This window comes from Trichoderma virens (assembly GCF_000170995.1).
Source record: "Trichoderma virens Gv29-8 chromosome Unknown TRIVIscaffold_81, whole genome shotgun sequence".
In the NCBI taxonomy this organism is placed as follows: Eukaryota; Fungi; Ascomycota; class Sordariomycetes; order Hypocreales; family Hypocreaceae; genus Trichoderma; species Trichoderma virens.
This window is the reverse complement of record NW_014013668.1, coordinates 726,000-749,396: the sequence shown is the minus strand read 5'-3', so window position 1 is coordinate 749,396 and position 23,397 is coordinate 726,000. Positions and strand designations below refer to the sequence as shown.

General features: G+C 47.3%; 5 protein-coding genes across 5 annotated transcripts; 4 read left to right on the top strand and 1 right to left on the bottom strand.

Annotated features, from left to right (window-relative positions):
* Positions 1-303: 303 nt before the first annotated feature.
* Positions 304-4,834, top strand: TRIVIDRAFT_155466 (uncharacterized protein; the record flags this gene model as incomplete). The annotated part of the gene is made up of 8 exons (XM_014098926.1): positions 304-510; positions 572-712; positions 775-859; positions 933-1,001; positions 1,072-1,674; positions 1,728-1,976; positions 2,865-3,013; positions 3,074-4,834. The coding sequence occupies 8 exons, from the start codon at positions 304-306 to the stop codon at positions 4,832-4,834; spliced, it is 3,264 nt and encodes a 1,087-aa protein (XP_013954401.1).
* Positions 4,835-5,815: 981 nt separating this feature from the next.
* Positions 5,816-7,075, bottom strand: TRIVIDRAFT_47972 (uncharacterized protein; the record flags this gene model as incomplete). Its single annotated transcript, XM_014098925.1, has 1 exon — positions 5,816-7,075. One exon carries the CDS (start codon positions 7,073-7,075, stop codon positions 5,816-5,818), a length of 1,260 nt encoding a protein of 419 aa, XP_013954400.1.
* Positions 7,076-7,598: 523 nt separating this feature from the next.
* Positions 7,599-8,754, top strand: TRIVIDRAFT_48208 (uncharacterized protein; the record flags this gene model as incomplete). Its single annotated transcript, XM_014098924.1, has 2 exons — positions 7,599-8,155; positions 8,229-8,754. 2 exons carry the CDS (start codon positions 7,599-7,601, stop codon positions 8,752-8,754), a joined length of 1,083 nt encoding a protein of 360 aa, XP_013954399.1.
* Positions 8,755-9,379: 625 nt separating this feature from the next.
* On the top strand, positions 9,380-21,458 carry TRIVIDRAFT_47905 (putative PKS-NRPS protein; the record flags this gene model as incomplete). Its single annotated transcript, XM_014098943.1, has 4 exons — positions 9,380-10,211; positions 10,269-10,735; positions 10,802-16,688; positions 16,744-21,458. The coding sequence occupies 4 exons, from the start codon at positions 9,380-9,382 to the stop codon at positions 21,456-21,458; spliced, it is 11,901 nt and encodes a 3,966-aa protein (XP_013954418.1).
* A 560-nt stretch (positions 21,459-22,018) lies between these two features.
* Positions 22,019-23,190, top strand: TRIVIDRAFT_68769 (uncharacterized protein; the record flags this gene model as incomplete). Its single annotated transcript, XM_014098923.1, has 2 exons — positions 22,019-22,468; positions 22,537-23,190. The coding sequence occupies 2 exons, from the start codon at positions 22,019-22,021 to the stop codon at positions 23,188-23,190; spliced, it is 1,104 nt and encodes a 367-aa protein (XP_013954398.1).
* Positions 23,191-23,397: the final 207 nt, after the last annotated feature.

Genomic DNA, 23,397 nt, shown 5'->3' with positions numbered 1-23,397 from the left:
CCGCATGATAGAGCGCGCGATCTGAATCTCACCGTATTATTCGATTTTCTTAGACGAGAGAATTCCGCCGAGCCATGCAATTCGTGGTCCATATCGCCGAGTACTATCGGGCTGCCCCACGCGCGGATTACAATAGAGGTCGGGATTTCCGCTCCGAACGGTGAGAGTATAGCTCCTTGCTGATTCGGCCATCATCGCTAAAAAGAACAAAAGATGATACATGTAGGCTGGACACCGCCACGGATTTGCTCACTCATTAATCTGTTGTCATTATTCACTTCCAGGACAAATTCCTTTGGCGCAATGGCGGCCATTAATGCATTGGTAGATCTACCAATTTACAACTACCTTATCATAGCGGTTGTTCTAGGCATCGTTGTTTATACTGCCAGTAAAAGATCTCGACCAAACTTGGATCATATTCCGGGCATTGCGTTCAGTGATGGTGATAACTCCACAGAAAGATATGTGAAAGATTCCGGGACTTTACTTCATGAGGGCTATTTGAAAGTTCGCAATATCCAAAAATCATTATTTAATTGGAAGCACTTCCTAACATTTGTTTTTCAAGTTCACCAAAAAAGGCATCCCATTCAAGCTCAGAAATCCCGCGAACCCGGAGCATCCTCAAGTGATCTTACCATGGAAATATCTCAGCGAAGTACGGAGCGCCCCGGAGAGTCGACTCAGCTTTCCTTTATACTCCAATCAGGTAAGAGCATGAGAGATCTAAATCTTTGATCAGCGAAGTAACATATATGTGATGGCTTTCAGGCATTTCTCCTTGACCACAGTAACGCACCTCAGCAAACAGATGTCGCTGTGCACATTGTGCGTACAGACTTGAACAAGAATCTGGGTACTTTTACATCCTTAGCTCATATATTCCAGTTCCAGCTTTAGAAGTTCTAAGATGCTAATTAATTTTCTAGCTGTTCTCATCGATGGAATGCAAGAGGAAATCGATTTAGCGCTTGCATCCCAGTTACCAAAATGTCCAGGTAAGACAAGCGCCATGATCTTGTAAAAGTTTGCACGTATCAGCGGGATCAGGAACTCATAACCAAGCAGAATGGACACCGTTTCCCCCTTACATGGCCCTCGCATACACCATTTCTCGAGCTACTGCCAGGGTTTTTGCAGGCACTGAGCTCAGCCGCAACGACGAATGGGTGCAAATCGGCGTGAATACAACCATAATGGCCCATCAAGCAGCTCAAGAGATTCGCAAACAATATCCTCCCTTTATTCGTTGGCTCGCAAAGTGGCGACATCCAGGTGCGAGGGCCGTGTATGCTAACCGCCTAAGAGCAGCCGAGCTGATGGCTCCAATTCTGAAAAAGCGCTTGTCAAACGATCTCACCGAGTCTGGAGAGCCAGACGGTGTCCAGTGGTCTATTGCCGCTACTCGTAGTCGACAGAAGAAAGTTCTGGAGGTAGTTGACGAACACCTGTTTTTAGGAATAGCTTCCGTGCACTCCAGTTCCGCCACGAGCTTGTCGGTATTGTACGATTTGCTTGACCGCCCTCAAATAATGCAGGAAATTGTCGAAGAGATTCAAACAATACATGCTACATGCTCTAATGGGCGGTGGAACAAGCAAGCCCTCACTCAGCTAGAAAAGCTGGACAGTTTCATGGCGGAAAGCCAGAGGATGTACTCCCTTGGTTTGGGTAAGCGGACATTACTGCCCTTGTGCTACACGGTCATGCTGATCAAGCTCTAGTCACTGTCACACGATCGGCTGTCAAAGCATACGTCTTTAAGGATGGGCTTCGCCTTCCCAAGAACACGCAATTTTCCTTTCCTAACTACGAGCTGAATCATGATCCCGATGTGTACCCAAATCCGGAGCAATTTGATCCTTGGCGATTCTTGAAGATGCGGAAAACAATCGACGCTAACAAATATCATTTCGCCTACACTTCGGATCAGATCCTCAATTTTGGCAGCGGGACTCACGCCTGCCCAGGTCGTTACTATGCTAGCTACGAGATCAAGCTCATTTTGGTCCACATTTTGACTCGCTACGACGTAAAGTGGCCTGAGGGCCAGTCTCGGCCATCAAATATGCCACACGATTTCGCGAATAGTCCAAGCCCCATGGTCCCTCTCCTCTTTAAGGAGAAGAGTATCTAGTTGCTGACAGCTATATCGTTCTATGGGATTTTTGTGTTTGCTCAGGGCGACAAATCTCAGTTATTTAAAGCTGTGGCTCAATAAAAAATTCTGGACTTTTCCTATGTAGATGATAACAGACTACCTATATATATGTGCTAGTAGCGCCCAACTCAGATGCATAATCATGGGCTCTATTTCATTCATACTGCAGAAAAAAGACTTCAGTTTTGCTTACATATATTACTCTGTTTTGTTTTGTTTACCTCCATTAAGCAGGCTATCTGTGTAAAAAGAAATCTTAACTGAGTAATAGAGGGGCAGGGAATATTCTTTAATGCTCTTTATCTCTACGCATTGCCAATAGAAGAAAACTAAAGGAGATGGGTATCATTCTGGGTCTGGGAAGAGGATTTCTACGTAGATTGAAATTAGAGTGGATTTCTAATGTATTATTATTACGTTTCTTTTCCATTTTTGTTTTCCATTTCGACTTTGTCATATGATTGCTAATAATATGCTATTTGTGTACCTTCGGCTACTTGTAGGAAGATTAAATACTACATGTAATTATTCTAACTTCCAAATGGGTGTTTCAGTGATCAGCAATTGTCTCACAGTTAGGTCTAGAATCCTTAAATTATCAGAAATTTTTTTGAAAGGAGCTCAAAAAAGGCAGATGAAAATGTGCGTAAAATTTTAAAGGGGGGGTGTCGTGATTTTATGACATCGGATGTCGGCTTAGCCGAGCTGATGGCACCGAGTGAATACGGTATGAATGATTACGCAAAGACCCGCACCGATCAAATAAGAACTAACAGGTGGCCTACCGATGTGACGATTTTGCGCCGAAGAGTAACGGAAGTCACAGAATTTATAGCTGCAGTCATACTTGTGTTGGAGATCGACTAACCAACTTGAAATTCCATCATTGGCTTCATTCAACCAAACAAGTCTCCAACTGGCACCATGGCGGTCCGCAGTGGCAGGAATACCAAAATACTTCCCCTTTATTTTGCCCTCTGTGGCCTCGTTTCTCCTTTCACAACCTCTTTTACAGCAACGAAGGCCGATTGGAAAGCGTTGAGCATTGAGGTTTCAGAAAAGCTACATGCAGCTTCACCCCTAGGCCGACCATGCTTCTCCACATTGAATGGTGAATCGGTATCAATTGAGGAAAGGGAATGTGCCATCACACAGGATAATTATTTCAATGGATCTTTTAGAACCGACAGATATGAAGGATTCCTCCACCTCTTTGGAGATGGCTGTATGTCCAACACTACAGACGAATGCTTCTTCAACAATGGCGATCCTCTGTCTTCAACGGATAATAAACAGTGTAATCAGGGGCTTGTGTCTCCGTACTACTTGAATGTCGGGGGTGTGAGCGACGTGAAAGCGGCATATCGATTTTCAAGAAAAACTGGGGTTCCCATCTCTATCAAAGCAAGCGGACACGACTATATGACTAGGAGCAGTATAAAAGGCTCGTTGGCCCTTTGGGTGCGCAATCTCAAGACAATGACCTATCACCAGTCTTTCAAGCCTACCGGAGACACATCCGCCAAATCGGTATCTGCCATCACTTTTGGGCCTGGTGTGAATTCTGATGAGGCCCAGGCCTTCGCCAACAAAAACAATGTCACGCTTGTTGGCCCATCTTCCCCAACGGTCGCCATTGCTGGAGGCTGGAGCTTTTTCGGCGGCCATTCCGTCCTAACGCCAACATTTGGCCTTGGTGCTGACAGAATTCTGGAAGTTGAGATTGTAACACCAGATGGAGAACACCGCATATGCAACAGGAAGCGTAATGCTGATTTATTCTGGGCTTTACGAGGTGCTGGTGGTGGCGTTTTTGGGGTGATTCTCAGCACTACTATCAAGGTCGAGGCAGCCATGCCCATTACTTTCGCATTAATAACTTTTCCGCCAACATTAAGCAGGCAGGATGAATTCTTATCTCTTCTCATCAACGAAACGCGCAGCTTGTCCTCGGAGGGTTGGGGCGGTCCTATGACTCCCAGTAGCCTTGTGCTGGTGAATCCGCGCTTGGACGAGGCTGCTGCTAATAAATCTATGTCACGGTTTTCCAGCTTTTCCAATGAAAACAATGGAACGGTGTCTATATTGAAGTTCAACACATTTTATGAGTTCTACAGTGCATTTATCTCAACAACTCCTTCTGACGCCGGCACGGGTCCTTTGTTGACGTTCCGCGTGTTACCAAAACGACTACACGAGACCAAAAAAGGCCAAAAAGACCTTCATGAATTTCTAATGAATCAAATCAAACAGGGCCACTCGCCTACCATCTTCATGACCCCCCCAGCCCAGTTCAAATATCCCACCGACAGCACTTCTATGCATCCAGCGTGGCGTAACAGCTACTGGGATATTGGTTTTACTATCAACTATGCAGTCAATTCGACGTTTGAAGAACGCCGACAGGCCGCGGTTCAATCTCAACAGCTTTCAAGAGACATTATAGCATTAGCTCCAGATGGTGCAGCATATCCCAACGAGGCAAACCCTTGGCAGCAGAACTGGCAGAAGGAGTTTTGGGGAGAAAACTACAAACGATTAACACAAATCAAGGCCAAATATGATCCCCATGGAATCTTGAGTTGCTGGAGATGTATCGGTTTCCAAGACGCTTGGATCCATAGTAATACACGATTTGGATGCATGGGCGAATTTGAGGGGCTTGCCTAATGGACGACAAGCTGACTCCTGGGTCGTTTTGTTTGTTTTTCTTTATTACTCAATCAACAATGCAAAGAGTTCAATGGGTTATTCTCCTTGTGTGTGTTTTCTCTTTTAGGATGGAGATCCTGTAAATGATACACTAGTACCTTATTGTTGCATAGGTACCTAGGTACCTAGTATGGTGTACCAAGGTACTCCGTAGATTGCAGCTAGTAATAAACGAGATTTATTTGGGTCACTCTCCATACGTCAAAGTGATACAACGATACTTCTCTATCAAGACATATTAGGAATGTACAAAAAGGTACCTAGCTTCAAGGGCGTGATATTTTTCGACAAATATGTATCTCACCTCGCAATTGTTGAGGAACTTTCGGACTTTCGGCAATTCCGATACGACCAAAGGCTGGGGCGAGAAGAACTGAACACATGGCTCCTCCAATGGAGTGGGGATATAGTTAGTCACTGGTTACATAAGCTGACACACTATTAGCCAATAAGAGCCATGACATTGCCTAACCTATAAGCCTCAGGAAAGAAAAGAAAAAGACAATATCAATAAAGTACTGGCAAAATTTCAACAGGCATTTGTAATTATTTCGACTTATAGTGGGTGTATTTTAAAATCTTTTTGTAATTGGATGCTTATCATATCTGGCGATATTGAAATTTCCGCAATATGGAAATGTGAGATATTACTATTTACGTAGAGCAATTTTCTTAAAAGAGCCTCCAATTCAAATATTGAAGTGGGTTTTTGAAATAAATTCATGATTTAAATAATCAAAAGACCAACCATTTCTACATTATCGTACAATCAGCAAAGCCATATTGTACGTCGGTTACATCGTCGGACAACAACATTTAGCCTCAAGTTCCCATGTAACGCCATCACTGTCACAGTTCACAGTCACTAAATTTTCAATGTAGATGAGTGAATTCGTAGTTTAGCTGTGGACCAATACCAAGTGTGTCACTTTCTGCTACCTAAAGTTCGTCCTTATCTTCTGGTACGGGATCAACGTAGTTAGGCTTAAAGAGATAAGAATTTTTGGGGAACTCTAGAGCCTCAGCAAATGCCGGGCCGAAGTACTGCTTTGCACCAATAGGCCCACCTACGGCTCTTCCTGAGTATCCGGTGCCTCCCACACCTTCACCGAGCATATACTCGAATCCAACACCCTCGTTCGTAATAATAAAGCTCCATTGATCCTTTGACTTGGGGGATACCATCACTAGCTCAAAGCCAGTGACTTTATCCTTCAAACTTCCAGTCACTTTGCCGCCGTACGTTTTCTCCAGGATGGCATAATCGTCAGTAGTGGATACTCCCTCATTTGTAGTTGAAAATATCACTTCGCCGTTCATCGAAAGGATTGTTGAGGGGCGATAAATGCTCTTATCAAAAGCAGATGTGAAACTGACGTGGCTGGCTGCATATGGCCCGGCCTTTATACGAGTGGCAGTCATGCCGTGGAGACAAGTGAACCAACTGAAAGCAGTCCAGAGACGCTCATGCCCTCCCAAGCCACTCCATTTGTAAGGCTTTCCTTCAATCTCCAAATCTACCCAGACATCCGCTGCAGGAATCGGCTCTACCCATCGAAAGTAAGGGACAACCTCAGTATTTGCCTCGCTGTTGGGATAGGTGGACCCATCAGGGTAGCGGGCAGGAATTAGGGAGTTCATTATCAGGGATCCCTTCAGGTCATCTGTGTTCACGCCGATACGGGCGACTTTCATATCCTTCGTTATCTCAAATGTGTAGCTGTAGTCGTCGCTCTTCCACACTCCGCGAGTTCCCCAAGGGCAACTCTCCACGGTAGAGCTGGTTGGATAGTCGACCCGCATGAATCTTTCTTGGTTGACACGTGAGAACTCTGCAGAAAGACGTAGGTTTCCTGAACCTAAAATGGCGTAGTTTGGATCGCGATAAAATCCGAAGCAAAATGCCATTAATCCGTCATCCGAAACGCCATCGAACTCCCACTGCTCACCACCTGTTGAATTGAGTGGAGCCATTTTGGGTGTCTCTGGGTCATCTAAAGGTTCAGTAGAGAAATAGACGGGTTTTCGACCTTTCTCCATCTCGTAAGCATCCATATGACTGACCGTGCATCCCTCCCGAGACGCAGTTGTCGAATCGACAGGCCATTTATTATCCCATTCCCCGGGCCAACTGTAATCCCAGCATATTACGAGAGAGCTGAGAGACAGTAAAGTTAGAGAATTCGTTGTGAATCTCATTTTCGCTTGATGTGATGTGATCTGGTGTGATGAAGGTCGTTAGGGAATACTTGCCGTGCCACGATAGAAGAGAATATTTTGTATATGGCAAATTTGAACCATACTTAAAATAGATTGATAGAGCACGAAAAAATCAGCTCTTACAATTGCGGTAGTTGGAATTCAGGAAACCCGACTGATCCAAGGAAGTCAATCTCGGCTTTCCGTGCGTTTGGTCAGCCTCGCCGATGCCGATTCGGCGAGACCCCACACGTTACCGAAAGCCTTCGTCTCATTGCTAGGGTGAGATTAACACTGTCGGAGATACCGCGAGTTACTTTTCGCATAGCCCAAGGCCATAACGTGACCTGAAAGACATCACATATTCTCACAGCGCTCCCGAATGTTATGCCCAAGCCATGTGCTGGAAGTAAAAGGCCCTTGGGTAACGATACGAGTAGAGATCGAATCGCCTTATCCTCTCGGGAAAAAGAGTTATTTCACTGTTTGTCACCAATTACCGCGAGACTGTCATCCCGCTCGAATGGCAGTCCAAGTAGTGCTCCCACCCTCCCACACCGCTGTTATACAGGGTGAAGGGGGGTCTCTGAAAGCTGCTAGCGGCCTGCCGTTGCCGGAGCTAGGGCCCGGACACATTCTTGTCAAGACAGCGGCTGTAGCGTTGAACCCTTGTGATTTCAAGACTCCTGCAGCTTGCCCTACTCCTGGTTGCTATGATGGGTGCGATTTTGCTGGAACCATTGTTGCGCTGGGCTCAGATGTCCAAGAAAAAGGCCCGTGGAAAATAGGCGATAGGGTTTTTGGTGCCGTCAATGGCAGCAACCCTGCCGACCTGGATTCTGGCTCATATTCTGAATACATCAAAGCTGTCAGCGTTTTCACATATCGCATCCCCGACTGGATGTCGTTTGAGGAGGCAGCTGGACTTAGTCCGTGCTGTATAGCAACAATGGGTGTTGCCATATTTCAATCTCTGGAGCTTCCTGGCACATTTGAGCAGCCGGCCGAGAAACCCCTCGACGTGCTTATCTATGGAGGAAGCACTTCTGTGGGCGGCCTAGGCATCCAGATGGCCAAACTGTATGTCTATGTTCTTCGCCAGCAACCGTGTAGGTGAGGTGATTGTTTTACTGACTTTTTTCATTAATTACAGTCTTGGCCATCGAGTAATTACCACTTGCTCTCCAAAAAATTTCGACTTGGTAAAATCGTATGGTGCGGATGAGGTATTAGACTACAAATCGCCCACCTGCGCTGCAGATATCAAGAAGCTTACGCGGAACTGCCTGAAATACGCCATCGACCCGTTTGGAGAAGTGAGAACAATGTCGCTCTGTTTTGATGCTCTGGGCCGTGCTGGTGGTCGCTACACGTCATTGGAGCGCTTCCAGGAAGATATTTGCAACAAAAAGAGTGTGAAACGTGAGTTAGTTATGGGTGCCAGCATTATTGGCTTTGGAATCGACATTGGTGGGCCATATGCAAAGCCAGAGAGCCCAGAAATGAGGGCTTGGGGAGTTCAGTGGTACCAAAGCGTCCAACGACTGATTGATGCAAAGAAGATTGTTCCGCATCCAGTTCGTGTTATTTCGGGGACTTTTGATGCAATTTTGGAGGGGTTGGAAATGCTGAAGCGCAGAGAGATTTCAGCCCAGAAACTTGTTGTCAAGTTCGTATAAATGGTTAGATAGCTATTTTCCCCAGTATGTTTGACCAGCAACCCATTTATCTGTCTAAATATTTGTTTCCTTCGTGATGGATAATTTAGGAGAGTGTTCGCATGAATTAGCAAGATTATGACAAATTTGATGGGACTGCAGCTGGATTTTGGATTCAGCACCGCCTCGATTGATATGACAATCTTCTTCACTCTTTGTCGTCGTACATTATGATGTGTCTTATCGTGTCTTTTGCTCTACTCCACATATCCTCAGTTGATAATCTCTGCGTAAAACAGTCTACAATGAAGTAATTCCATACAGCTGCTTGATGGTTTGGCACACGTTAGGATCGGCTTGTTACTTCTGTTCGGTGTGGATAATGGTAGGGATTGCCGACGAGGCTTAGCAATCCTCCGAAGGTTCGGATGAGGTAAGATTACGGAAAAAGCGTATACCGAACTCTACGGAGCCGGACAACGCCTTGAGATTCTTATCTACTTACTAGATAAACACCACCTACCTGTAATTCTTCTCACTGATGCTTCTCATGAGAAGTTAACAAATCTACAGTACCATCTCTTTGGCCGCAGCGGCAGGTTCAACACTTGCGTTCTATCTTCGACCTTCATTTTCCATCAGCACAATGCCAGCCGAGCCAATTGCCATAATTGGTAGTGGATGTCGCTTCCCAGGCGGCGCTACAACTCCATCTAAATTATGGGATCTTCTAAGATGTCCCCCAGATCTCAAGCAGGAAATCCCCAAAGAGCGATTCAGCGTCGACCGTTATTATCATCCCGATAATGCCCATCATGGAACAAGTAATGTTCGACACTCTTACTTCCTTCAAGACGATTTCAAGGCATTTGACGCGGGCTTCTTTGGTATTAAAGGTGTTGAGGCCTTGGCCATGGATCCCCAGCAGCGCCTGCTCTTGGAAACTGTGTATGAGAGTTTGGAATCAGCCGGTCTGCCAATGGAAAATCTGCAGGGCTCAGATACAGGCGTTTTCGTCGGTAACATGAGTGTTGACTACACTGAAATTCTGTCTCAGGATATTGATTCAACGCCCACATACTTTGCGTCTGGAACGGCGCGAAGCATTCTATCTAACAGAATTTCGTACTTTTTCGATTGGCATGGGCCGTCTGTTACAATTGACACGGCCTGTTCATCTAGTTTGATTGCCTTGCACCAGGCAGTTCAAAGCCTACGAGCCGGAGAGGTCCCTCTCGCCATTGCAGCGGGTGCCAACTTGCTACTAGGACCTAATCAATATGTGGCGGAGAGCAAGTTGAAGATGCTTTCGCCCAATGGTCTGTCCCAGATGTGGGACGAAAAGGCAGACGGATACGCACGTGGAGACGGTTTCGCCTCAGTGGTGCTGAAGAAACTCAGTGACGCAATCCGCGATGGAGACAAAATTGAGTGTATCGTCCGCGAGACAGGGACTAACCAAGATGGGCGGACAAAAGGTAAGATTCTACGATTCCGATACGAGTAAGATGAATGGCTCTGATTTGGTATCATAGGTATCACTATGCCAAGTCCAATCGCTCAAGCTGCACTCATCCAGGATACCTATAGACGCGCGGGTCTTGATCTAAGCCGACAATCTGACCGACCACAGTATTTCGAAGCCCATGGAACTGGTACACCAGCCGGTGACCCAGTTGAGTCGCGAGCAATCAACGCTGCTTTCTTTGGACCGAAGTCGGGATTTAAGCGTTCGCCTGAGGACCCTAAGCTGATTGTTGGTTCAATCAAGACTGTTATTGGACATACAGAGGGAACTGCTGGTCTTGCATCACTACTCAAGGTTTCACTCGCGTTGCAGAACGGCAAAGTTCCTCCTAACCTTCACTTCGAGAAGCTGAGCGCAACAGTAAAGCCGAATTTTACAAATTTAGATATACCTACGTCGCTACAGGACTGGCCTCGGATTCCTGAGGGCGGAGTGAAGCGCGCAAGCGTCAACAGCTTCGGTTTTGGTGGCGCGGTAAGTAACGAAAAGCCCATGACTTCAACTCCTGCAATATCAATACAGAACTAACGCCGGTCATAGAATGCGCATGCAATTCTTGAGGAATATATCCCACAGTCTGGTACTGATTCAAATATTTCCAAATGTACAACTTCATTCACACCGTTTCTATTTTCTGCGGCCACTTCGTCTGCCTTGTCAGCCAACATTTCAGCGTATGCCGACTTCCTCGATATCAACCCAAGCATCAGCCTCAGGGACGTCAGCTACACACTATTTCATCATCGCTCCAGTCTCCAGGAGAGGGCTATTTTCTCTGCGTCTTCTCCGGATGATCTCGTAGTTAAACTTCGTGCCTATATCACGGATGGCAAGAAGCCAAACACAGGCGTTTCCAAGACTTCAGCAGCTCAGCCACGGACTCTGGGTATCTTCACGGGCCAGGGTGCTCAGTGGCCTCGTATGGGTGCTGAACTTATTGAATCATCCGCTGCCATTAGCAGGATTGTAAGCGAGCTTGAGGAAAGCCTTGCAACACTGCCCGTTGAGGATCGCCCCTCTTGGTCGCTGCGGGAGAAGATGCTAGAGTCTCCTGAAACGTCCCAGATAAAGAAAGCCGAGCTTTCTCAGCCACTATGCACGGCGCTACAGATTATCTTGGTCGAAGCAATGCGCCATGCAGGCATCACTTTTGATGCTGTCGTGGGCCATTCATCTGGTGAGATTGGAGCAGCATATGCTGCGGGGGTAATCACGGCATCTGAAGCCATTCGCATTGCCTACTACAGAGGGTTCCATACACATAAATGCCAAGGCTCCAATGGCCAACCTGGGTCCATGATGGCTGTCGGAACATCTCTCGAAGATGCTCGTGAATTTTGCGAGTTGGACGATTTTGTGGGCCGTCTACGCGTGGCTGCCAGCAACTCCTCCTCTAGCGTCACTATCTCAGGTGACTCAGATGCCATTGAAGAGGCAGGCTTGATCTTTGAAGATGAGAACAAGTTCCATCGCGCCCTGCAAGTTGACAAAGCATACCACTCTCACCATATGGACCCTTGTTTGGCTCCTTACATCGAGTCCTTGAGATCCTGCAAGATATCCCCACAGCTTTCAAATGCCACTGGATGTGTATGGGTCTCCAGTGTCTATGGCGAAGATATTAGTAACGTTGAAGATGATCTTACAGCCGTCTACTGGGCTAATAACATGGGCCGAACTGTTCTTTTCTCCGAGGCTTGCGAGAGCGCGCTGCGTGAGGTTGGCCCCTTTGACCAAGTGGTTGAACTAGGCCCCCATCCTGCACTCAAAGGACCAGCGAGCCAAACAATCGAAGAAACAACTCGCGAAAAGATGCCGTACTTTGGCGCTTTGACCCGTAAGCGTAACGCAGTTGAAGCCCTGGCAGAATGTCTAGGAAGTCTTTGGGCTGCAAATAGCAACAAAGTGATTGACTTTGCGGCTTATGAAACATTCATGGCCGGTTCACATGGAACTCTGGTAGACCTTCCAATGTACCAATGGGACCACCATATGACTTACTACAATGACTCGCGTATTATAAGAGCCATGAGAACAGCATCAATCAAGTCAAATGAGATTCTCGGCACCAGAATTATCGATAACAGCATTACTGAAGTGCGGTGGCGGAATCGCCTTAGCAGCAACGAGGTAGCTTGGCTTAAGCACCACAGAATTCAGGATCAGTCTGTCTTTCCCGCTGCGGGTTACATTGCCGCTGGATTGGAAGGTGTCAGAGAGCTCTTCTACGACTCGCCTATTTCTATCATAAAGTTCAAGGATTTCGTCGTGGGACAAGCACTGATTATCCCGGAGAATGGGGGCGTTGAGACGGTCACATCTCTTACCAACATTGTGCGGATGGCCGATACAATCACTGCCCGATTCACGTTTTTTGCCGAGGAAAGCAGAAACGACTCAGTTATCATGAATGAGAAAGCTTCATGTAGCTTGATTGTTTCATTAGGAGAGCCGAATCCTGATGCCCTACCTCCACGACCTGAGCCGGACTTCCAGATGTTAGAGGTGCACGAAGATAGATTCTATGATGCTGTCGGAAGTCTAGGATTTGGATATACTGGACCATTCAAAGCCTTAACAAAGTTAAACCGCAAGATGGACGTTGCAACCGGCTATATTTTGCATCCGGACGCAACATTCGGATTTGACCGTCTTTTGATCCACCCTGCGGCTCTGGACGCTGCGATCCAATCCATCATTTTGGCATATTGCTTCCCAGGAGACACACGTTTGAGGACCACTCATTTGCCGACAACAATTGATAGCATCCAATTCAACGTCCCTCTTTGTGAATCCAAGATTGCAACCGAGAGCCTATTCCGTGCATCAGTACCTCCTGGCGGAGTGGAGTTGAGTGATATCAACGGTGACGTCGACATATTTACTGAGGACGGTATTACCCTCATTCAGCTTCAGGGTCTCCACACCAAGCCTCTTGTCCCTGCCACTGCTGAAACGGATCTTCAGCTTTTCTCCGAATTTACCTGGGGGCCGCTTCTCCCCCATGGTCAAAGTCTTGTCTTAGAGGGTGGAGAAGCTTTATCGGAACGTGCCCTATTTGAGGATCTAGAACGTGTGGCATACTATTATCTACAACACCTCAATAACGAAATTCCGCTTCGTGAACGCTCGAACTTGTTGCCTCATCAAGAACGACTATTCGGCTATGTTGATTATATCTTGGGTCGCGTCAACAACGGAGCGTTGATGCACATCAGGCCCGAGTGGAGAGACGATAAGCATGAGACTATTTTGAACATAATATCTAGCCGTGAGGATGACATTGATCTGAAGATCATGCACGCTGTTGGAGAAAACCTTCCGAAAGCGATTCGTGGTCAAATGAATATCCTGGAGCCGATGATGGAGGGCAATAAGCTCAATAAGTTTTATGTTGATGCGCTAGGTATGCCTCGCTATGTGGAAGCTCTTTCTCGCATTGCTGCACAGATAAGCAATCGTTATCCACATATGCATATGCTTGAAATCGGTGCTGGCACAGGAGGTGCTACGAAGATTCTTCTCAAGCATTTGGCCAGTGCCTTCGACTCCTATACTTACACCGATATCTCTAGCGGATTCTTCCCAACTGCCCAGGAAGTGTTCAGCAATTATTTGTCTAAAATGGCATTCAAGATATTAGATATTGAGAAAGATATTGAGAGTCAGGGTTACGAAGAGCAGAAGTTTGATCTTGTGATTGCAAATTTAGTAGCCCACGCTACGAAAGATTTGGAAACAACAATGAAGAACATTCGGCGACTCGTCAAGCCTGGAGGTTATCTACTTCTGCTGGAGATTACAGATAATGACCAGCTTCGCTTCGGTTTCATATTTGGTGGCCTTCCAGGTTGGTGGTTGGGGCACGAGGAGGAACGTCGCTTTAGCCCATGTGTCGATATCCCCTCTTGGGATACTCTACTGAGGAAAACAGGATTCTCAGGCATCGACGATGCAACGCCTCATGTTTCGACCTGTCCATTGTCAGTCCTGCTGACACAGGCAGTCGATGATCGGGTGTCTCTTCTGCGCGAGCCACTTAATGCAGCCCCTTCTGCTTTCGATTTGGCCGATTTGACAATCATTGTGTCGGAAAATGGAATATCTGCAGATGTTGGTCTTAGAGTCAAGGATATTGTATCTCCATACTTTAAAGAGACTCGTTTACTCACAAATATCAACGATCTCACTGAACAAACTCTTCCTGTGATGGGTAGCGTCCTTTCGCTCGTTGACTTCGATGAGCCCATATTCAAGGACATGACAGCCAAGCGCTTGCAAGCGTTCCAGCAAATCTTCAAACAGTCTAAGAATATTTTGTGGATGTCGGCAGGAGCCCAAGCTGACAGTCCTTATGCGTCCATGGTTCTCGGTATCGGACGAAATGTGGTTCTAGAGATGTCTCATCTTCGCTTCCAGTTTATTGATTTCGACGCTCCTTCTTCAGCTGAGCCAAACCTTGTCGCTGAATCTCTCCTTCGGTTTGAATTGGTGGATGTTTGGGAGCAAACTGCTAAGCCTGGCTCTATACTGTGGGTTACTGAACCTGAGATCAGCTATCGGAATGGAATTTTCAATATTCCACGTCTCAAGTTGAGCGACAGCCGAAATGCACGGTACAACGCCTCTCGCAGAATAGTTACCAAAAAAGTAGATCCCAAGTCTATACCGCTGAGCTTAAGCACGGATGGCAGTGGATCTTATACTCTTTCACCCGCGTCCTTGCGATCTGCGGCTGAAACTCGCCCAGAAACTGTGCTTATCAATGTCAAAAAGTCCATCCTAAGATCTGTCAGGTTGCCGTCTTCGGACTTCCTGTTTGTCGTCTTCGGTACCACGGATGATGGCCAGACTCTTGTTGCACTATCAGATGCGCAAAGTTCTGTCGTCATCGTGGACCGAGCATGGACAATGCCAGTGGTAACTACCAGCAACGACGTCATTGAGCAGACTATGTTGTCATTATATGAAGCTTTGCTGGCACAGAGTTTGCTACAAGGACTACAAAGTGGTAATTCGCTAGTTATTCTTGACGCTTCTCACTCACTGGCCAGGGCTTTGAAGAATGTTGGAAGCCGCCATGGCATCAGCGTAACGTCTTTATCATCCTCAAACGGCGGTGGCAACATTGGATCGGTAGGCGTTCACCCGAGGGAATCAATCCGATCATTACAGTCCAAGCTTCCAGTCCAAGTCCACAGATTTGCCAATTTCCATGGGGACCGAGATTTAGCAGAGTCTATTTGCGCCTCACTTCCAACCCACTGTGAACAACATGGCTGGCAAACTCTTACCCGCTCACATCCTTTCGTCACGGAACGAACGTTCTTGGGATTGGATGATGAGGTACGGTCCGTTCTCCGAGCTGCTTGGATACATGTGAAGACCGAACAACAGCGGGCAGTTGATACTAGCAAGGTTGTTTATGCAGACCCCATCTCTGTCTCGTCAGAAATCGCTCTCGTCGATCGGCTGTGCCTTATTGGGTGGGAGGCGCATACAAAGTTGCCGGCGCAGATACAGCCACTTGAGAAGACCCTGACATTCTCAGGCGACAAGACGTACTGGCTAGTTGGTCTTACCGGTGGCCTGGGGCAATCGCTCTGCCGTTGGATGGTTGACCATGGTGCACGCTACATTGTAATGACTAGTCGAAACCCAAAAGTTGATTACAGATGGTTGTCGAGCGTTCAATCTAATGGTGCTGTGGTCAAAGTGTTCCCGAATGATATCACCAGCCGAGAATCAGTGCACACTGCTTATAGGACCATTACGGCAACAATGCCACCAATCGGCGGTATTGCGCAGGGTGCCATGGTATTACATGATGCCATGTTCGCCGAGATGACCACAGACAAGATGCTAAAGGTGTTGAGGCCAAAGGTGGATGGTAGTATACATCTGGAAGAAATATTTGCGGATACTCCCTTGGACTTCTTTGTCTACTTCTCTTCTGTTGCAGCCGTGACGGGCAACAAGGGTCAAAGCATGTACGCTGCTGCCAATATGTTCATGACGACTCTCGCAGCACAGCGCCGAAAGCGTGGCGTCGCAGGATCCGCGATCAATATTGGAGCCATCATGGGTAACGGATATATTACTCGCGAACTTAACCAGCAGCAGCAAACATTTTTGCAAGAGGTGGGGAATATCTGGCTCAGTGAGCAAGATTTCCTTGCTATTTTCGCTGAAGGTGTGTTGGCTAGCCATCCCAACTCGACTGAAACACTCGCTACCACGACGGGCCTCCGCGTGCTCCGCTCCCATGACGAACTAGTTAGTTGGGCTAAAGACGCGAGGTTTCAGCATCTTGTACAGACCAGTGGAGCCAATATGGCCTCTAGTATGGGCAAGACAAGCGCTGTAGCTCTAAAGAAGCAGCTCGAAGAAGCAAAGACTGCAGAGGAGGTATCATCAATTCTTGATGGTAAGATATATACGGGGTTGCAAATAATGATGATAAACGATATACTAACATGAAGTACTAGATGCTTTTTCTAATAAGCTAAGAACAATCCTACAGATTCCTGCTGACCGCGAAATTATGAACACTGGACTCGACGATCTGGGCATGGATTCTTTGGTTGCTGTTGAAGTGAGATCATGGTTCTTGAAGGAACTCAGCGCCGACGTTACTGTCCTCCAGGTCCTCAGTGGTGGTACAACACGATCCCTTCTGCAGCCTGTCAAAGAGAAGGTGCTTGAGGCAATGCAATTGTCAGCAAGTGTCCAAGCGGCTACGGAACAACCCAAGACATCTTTACCTGTTCACAAAGAGGCTCTAAAGCCCGAGGTCATCATTGAGACGGTTGATAATGAGTCTGTCAGTCTTGGCAAAGAAGATACTAGGACTGCGTCATCATCAAGTTCGGTGTTGGATTCCTCGGACACGCCTTTGGGTACTGACCTGAACAGCTCAATAACGCCATTAGAACTCGACACTGACTCTGAAAATATTTCGCTCTTTGCTCCAGATACGGTGACACGGTCTCTGCCTCTTTCTTTTGGCCAATCTCGATTTTGGTTCCTGAAGCACTTCTTGCCTGACCAGAGTGCGTTCAATATCACCACGTTTGTCCGCATGCAAGGACGCCTAGATATTAACCGCCTAGCGGCTGCTGTTGAGACCGTTTCCAATCACCATGAGGCCTTACGAACGGCTTTTGTGAGCTCTCATGATCAGCCAGTGCAGGTTGTGCTCAAGCGGTCGCCTCTCAAACTAGAACGCAGACAAATTAATGATATAACTGAAGTTACACCTGCATACGAGTCGATCAAGCGACATGCATATGACCTCGAGGCCGGACAAACAATGAGACTTCAAGTTTTGACTCTCTCTCCAGAAGTCAACTTCCTCATCCTTGGTTACCACCATATCAACATGGATGGAATCAGCTTTGAGGTTCTATTCAACGATATTCAGAAAGCTTTTGAAGGCACCAAGTTCACTCCCGGTGTTCTCCAATATCCTGATTTTGCTCTTAGAGAGCAAGATGAATACAAGAGAGGATTTTGGAAATCCGAGTTGGATTTTTGGAGAAGCGAATTTAAGACTCTACCAGAGTCGCTACCTCTACTACCACTGTCACAAAAGACGTCGCGTCCGGCGGTAACACAGTATGGAACTAGGCGAATTGAACGTCGAATCCCCGAGGAACTTTCAGCTATTATCAAAACAGTCACTCGCAAATTCAAGGTCGGTCTTTTTGCATTCTACTTGGCCGTACTGAAAGTTACAGTTGCTCGATATGCCGATATCAATGATATCTGCATTGGCATGGCTGACGCCAATCGAAGAGAAAGGGACGTTTTGGAGAGCATTGGGTTGTATCTCAACTTGGTACCGCTCCGAGTAAACTGCGATCCATCAGAGCCATTCAGCCTCGCTCTGCAGGATATGCATCAGAAGTCGCAGTTAGCCTTTGCGAATGCAAGGGTCCCCTTCGATGTCCTGCTGAATGAGCTGGGAGTTCCTCGTTCTGCGTCACAGCCACCACTTTTCCAGGTGTTCATGAACTACCGACAAGGTGTCCGTGAAATTCGAGACTTCTGCGGCTGTGAATGCGAAGGAGAGCTATTGAGCGGCGGTGAGCTTGCCTACGACATCAGCTTCGACGTAGTTGAGAATCCGGGTGGTGAGACCAATGTTATGCTCTCTGTACAGAGTGCATTGTATGATGAGTCTAGTGCCGAAACTCTCCTAGATTCATACTTTGCCTTGATGGAAGCATTTGCCAAGAACCCGGCCTCACGCTCAAACAAACCAGCTCTATATCCCACGACATCAACAGACCAGGCGCTAGAGCTGGGCAATGGCCCCATATTCACACACGTTTGGCCACCTACTATCTCGCACAGAATTGATGACATGATCAAAGAAAACCCAACAAACATCGCCATCACAGATGGAACCGGGATTAATTTGACTTATGCCGAGATGGGCGCTCTGATTAACACAATTGCGGCACACCTAGAAAATATCAACGCATCCAAAATCGTTGGCGTCTTCCAGCAACCTACACCAGCACTGATTTGTTCCATCCTTGCTATCATGAAGTCGGGACGAACCTACGTCCCTCTCGACACCCGTTTGCAATCGTCTCGCCTTGCGGTAATTGCCTCAGGATCCGGCCTGTCAAGTGTCATTATCGATCCTGCATCTGAGAACGATGTCGGCTTTCTCTCGAGTGCTACGACCCTCATCAACATCGATAACCTGCCTGTCTCTAATACGAGTTATGTCGTGGCATCGCTGCCTGCTGCTCCTGCGGCGCTCCTTTACACTAGTGGATCTACTGGTACGCCTAAAGGCATATGCTTAAGCAATGCCGCGTTGCGCAACACAATCGAGATTACGACAAACAAATTTGGTATCCAACGCGATGGTGAGGTTGTTCTTCAGCAAACCGCATATAGCTTTGATATGGCACTGTTCCAAACCTTCCTTGCCTTGTGCAATGGTGCGACCCTATTGGTAGTGCCTTCTCACACTCGAGGAGACTTTAGTGCTATTGCACACTTAATGCTAAAGGCGCGAGTGACCATGACATCTGCCACACCGGCCGAGTATATTTCTTTGGTCCGATACGGCGCTTCAGATCTAAAACAGAGTGAAAGTTGGAGGGTCGCCTGTACAGGCGGCGAAAAGGTCACGGATTTGCTCACGGAAAGCTTTCGTTCGTTGAACAGCCAAAAATTGACTCTCATTGATGGCTACGGGCCCGCCGAGACAACCTTCCTTTGCAGCTCCAGTGTGATTCCCTACCAAGATCCCTTGTGTCACGCAACCGGCTTTTCACTGAAACCGTATCCAAACTACGCAATCTACATTGTCGGAAAGGACGGGAAGCCCGTTCCCATTGGCGTCAGCGGAGAAGTGTGCATTGGGGGAGCAGGTGTTGGCCTTGGGTATCTAAATAATGCCAAGTTAACATCAGAGAAATTTTTGGCCAACCGTTACGCGACTGATGCATTCATTTCACAGGGATGGACAACTATGCACTTCACCGGGGACCGCGGTCGATTGACCAATGATGGTTGCCTTGTTCTGGAAGGTCGTATTAGTGGCGATACGCAGGTTAAGATTCGTGGAATTCGAGTTGAGCTGGAGGAGGTCGAAAATGCAATTATGCAAGAATCTCACGGCAAAATTATCCAGGCTGCAGTTTCAATGAGAAAGGACGATGCCTCTGGTCACGACTACATGGTTGCTCATGTTGTGACGAGAGGTGGTAGCGTAGAAAATGAGCTGGTCTACTTGCAACAGCTCAAAGGCTTGCTTACCATTCCACAGTATATGAAGCCGTCGGCCATAATTTCAGTACTCTCACTTCCTCTCAACACATCCAACAAGCTTGATCGACAGGCTCTTCAGTCTTTGCCAGTCGCCTCATTGTCAATTGCAAGCAGCGAGTCTTTACCGCCAACTCAAGAAAGAGTCAAGAAGCTTTGGGAAAAGGTTATTCCTAGCCAGCTTCTGAGTCAAACTGAACTCAAAGGCAACACCGATTTCTTTCATGTTGGAGGCACGTCACTTCTTCTTGTAGAACTGCAATCGCAGTTCAAACAAATAGGGTTCTCTCCATCCATCCAGGAGTTGTTCGGGCAATCTACACTCGAGGGCATGGCCTCACTTGTCGAAGGCAAATCAAGCGCCCATGAGATCGACCAGCATTTAGACTGGGAGACTGAAGCCGCACTTCTTCCCTTGGATACATATCAACATTCAAAGTTAACGCCTCCTACCGGCCCTACAAGGGTGGTTGTCCTCACTGGAGCTACGGGATTCTTGGGTCGCCATATTTTGGAGAGACTCCTCAGGAGCAAAGACATTGAAAAGGTCTACTGCGTAGCAGTACGAAAGAGCGCATCGGAACTTCCAAGCATGTTCAAAGACCAGCGTGTCGAGGTATTCCAAGGTGACCTCGGTGTCGCTAATCTTGGCCTTTCTGTGGTACACGCACAACAAATCTTCAGTACTGCGGACGCCATTATTCACAACGGTGCCGATGTGTCATTCATGAAAACATACGCCTCTCTCCGGACAACCAATGTTAGTGCCACCAAGCAAATCGCACGATTTGCCCAAGGTCGACGCATACCTCTACACTTCATCTCGTCAGCTAGTGTTACACAGTTGACTCCCCTTGATGAGGTTGGAAGCGTTTCCATGGCCCCTTATCCTCCAATTGCTGGTGCAGACGGCTATATCAGCGCCAAATGGGTAAGCGAACGCCATCTTGAGCTGATTTCTGAGGCATATGGCCTGCCCATCACGATTCACCGCCCTGCCAGTATTTCTGGAAATGATAGCAGCGATCTAGATCTCATGGGCAACTTGTTCAAATTTGTTGAACGACTAGAAGCAGTTCCTGAGAGTAAAGATTGGAAGGGTTATTTCGATCTGATCTCGGTACACAGCGTGGCAGCCGCTATTGTGAAAGCCGTGACACAAATTCAACAATCAGTGGAGACAGGCATCACATATCAATATGAGTCTGGAGAGCTCGTTTATCCACTGTCAACCATGACAGATGTTACTAAGATGACGGAAGAGTTCCCTATCAAGGTAATGGCGCTGGAAGAATGGATTGAGAAAGCGGAGGCGGTGGGCCTGAATCCACTGTTGGCCTCATATTTGAAGCAAGCTGCTGCCAAGAACAGTCGCTGGGCTTTTCCCAAGCTTGTTAAAGAATAGGGCGGGTGGATTCAAATTCTTTTCCCCTCCTTTATTTTTCTTTTCCAGATTTTCGTTTGTAAATAGGCATTAGTTTTACACATGTATGTTAGTCAATCTACTAAACATTAGTTCTATATCAACTGAGGGAAGCCTACACGGTCAGCCTATTGTCGTTACTATGGAAGGCAGGTCACAATACGATTTTGATAAACTAGGCCATTCGTAATATGAGCTTTTAGCTATAGCTACGAATGGATGTTAACTTAAGCATCTAATACGGTTACCTACTCAGCAATTAAAGAGTGAGTCATGAATTACAAGATCCGTCAGCCAGAGTGGTGGTGTCGAACGGGCATGGTGGCCTATTGAGTATCAGAAGCCCTATGGAATCCAGAAGTACATATAGTCTTCTAGCCAGTGCGGTATATACTGGCGGGGAGTACCTATCCATATACAAATTACGTGTACATAGGTACATGTACTGATGGAGGGCTACTAATAGAACAGTGGGGGGTATATAGAGGGGTAAATCAACTTCTATTTTGTGCCTCCTAAAGCAAACAAGGAGAAGCGTAAGAATGTTGCATTCTTTATCGGCTACCATTAACGGGCCAAGCGGCCCTTTGAATGTTGTCTTTGGGGAAGGGACTCCCGAGCAGCGCCTCTCATGCTGCGAAGTTATCGTTGCCGCTTTTGCGCCGTCTTTTCCGGCCTCCGCCTGCGTGGAACATGAGGAGTATCTATCGCGGCACCCGTTGTCTCTCAACAAAGGCACCCGCTTTTGGTGTATATCCATAGCAGACAACCCAGGAACTATTCTCGCATTGTGCAAGACGATACGTCGGCGGTTCCTCGTGCGGGATAGCGAGTCAATTCATGAAGAGGATGGTTATTGCATCGGCACCGTCGCTACCCATCCTCATTACAGACGGCTAGGACTTGCGACCTTGCTCATCAAACACGTTGCAGAATGGCTGGATGGGCCAGCTGACGCGGCGGCGAGCATGCTGTATACCAGCGTCGGTGACGTAAATAATAGGCCCCAAGCTAACAGGGTATATCCCATCAAGCTGCTTGTTTACTAACACTCTCGCAGTTTTATGTTGGTCATGGTTGGCAGATGATATCCTCAATCATATCGAATATAACAAACCTCTCCGGTGATTTTCATTCAGGAAATCGCGCAGATCTGCCCAGCACCCGTCTCCTAACAAATGAGGAGATTCCAGCACTGTGCATGCGCGACGTGGCAGACTTGAATGAAAGTTTCAAGAAGCTGTCAGTCAGACCTGATGAGGTGCACCTCGCCGTTCTCCCGTCGCCCGAAATGGTCACCTGGTTGCACGAATGGGGCGATTTCCTCAACAACAAGCGGGGTGGCGAGGCGCCTTATGCGCACGGCGCGATCTGCGAAGCTGCCGACACTTGGATATACTGGCATCACGGCTTCCAGCACCTGGCAATATCAAGGGTGAGAACCCCTCCGGGCGTCGGCCTAGGTTCCCCCGAAGTACTGGCTAGTTTGCTACTGGATGCTTTAGAGGAAGCCCATAGATGGAAGTTCCCGAAGGTTGTCGTCTGGGAACCAAGCCCTGAATTGATTAGTGCAATGAACCTCATTTCGAAGAAGGTTAGTGTCGAGGTGGAAACCAAGCCGAGGCCGAATAGCATTACGTCGCTAAGATGGAAGGGCTCAGACGAGACAAAGAAGACCACTATTCATTTAAATGAGGTATACGCATCGTGTTGAGAGACTTGATAGACTAGAAATCAATTACAAGCCCCAAGTAGACATTAAAACTTCCAGGGTTGCCTAGGCTGTGTGATTCTTGCAACGCCGTACTCCCGTGGGCTCTCCTCGCACAGAGTTCCAGCTTGCCTAGTAGAACCAGACTGCTGGGAATAACTCAGTACTACAAGACTTAATACTCCTGCCTACAGGAGCCGCCTTCACTGC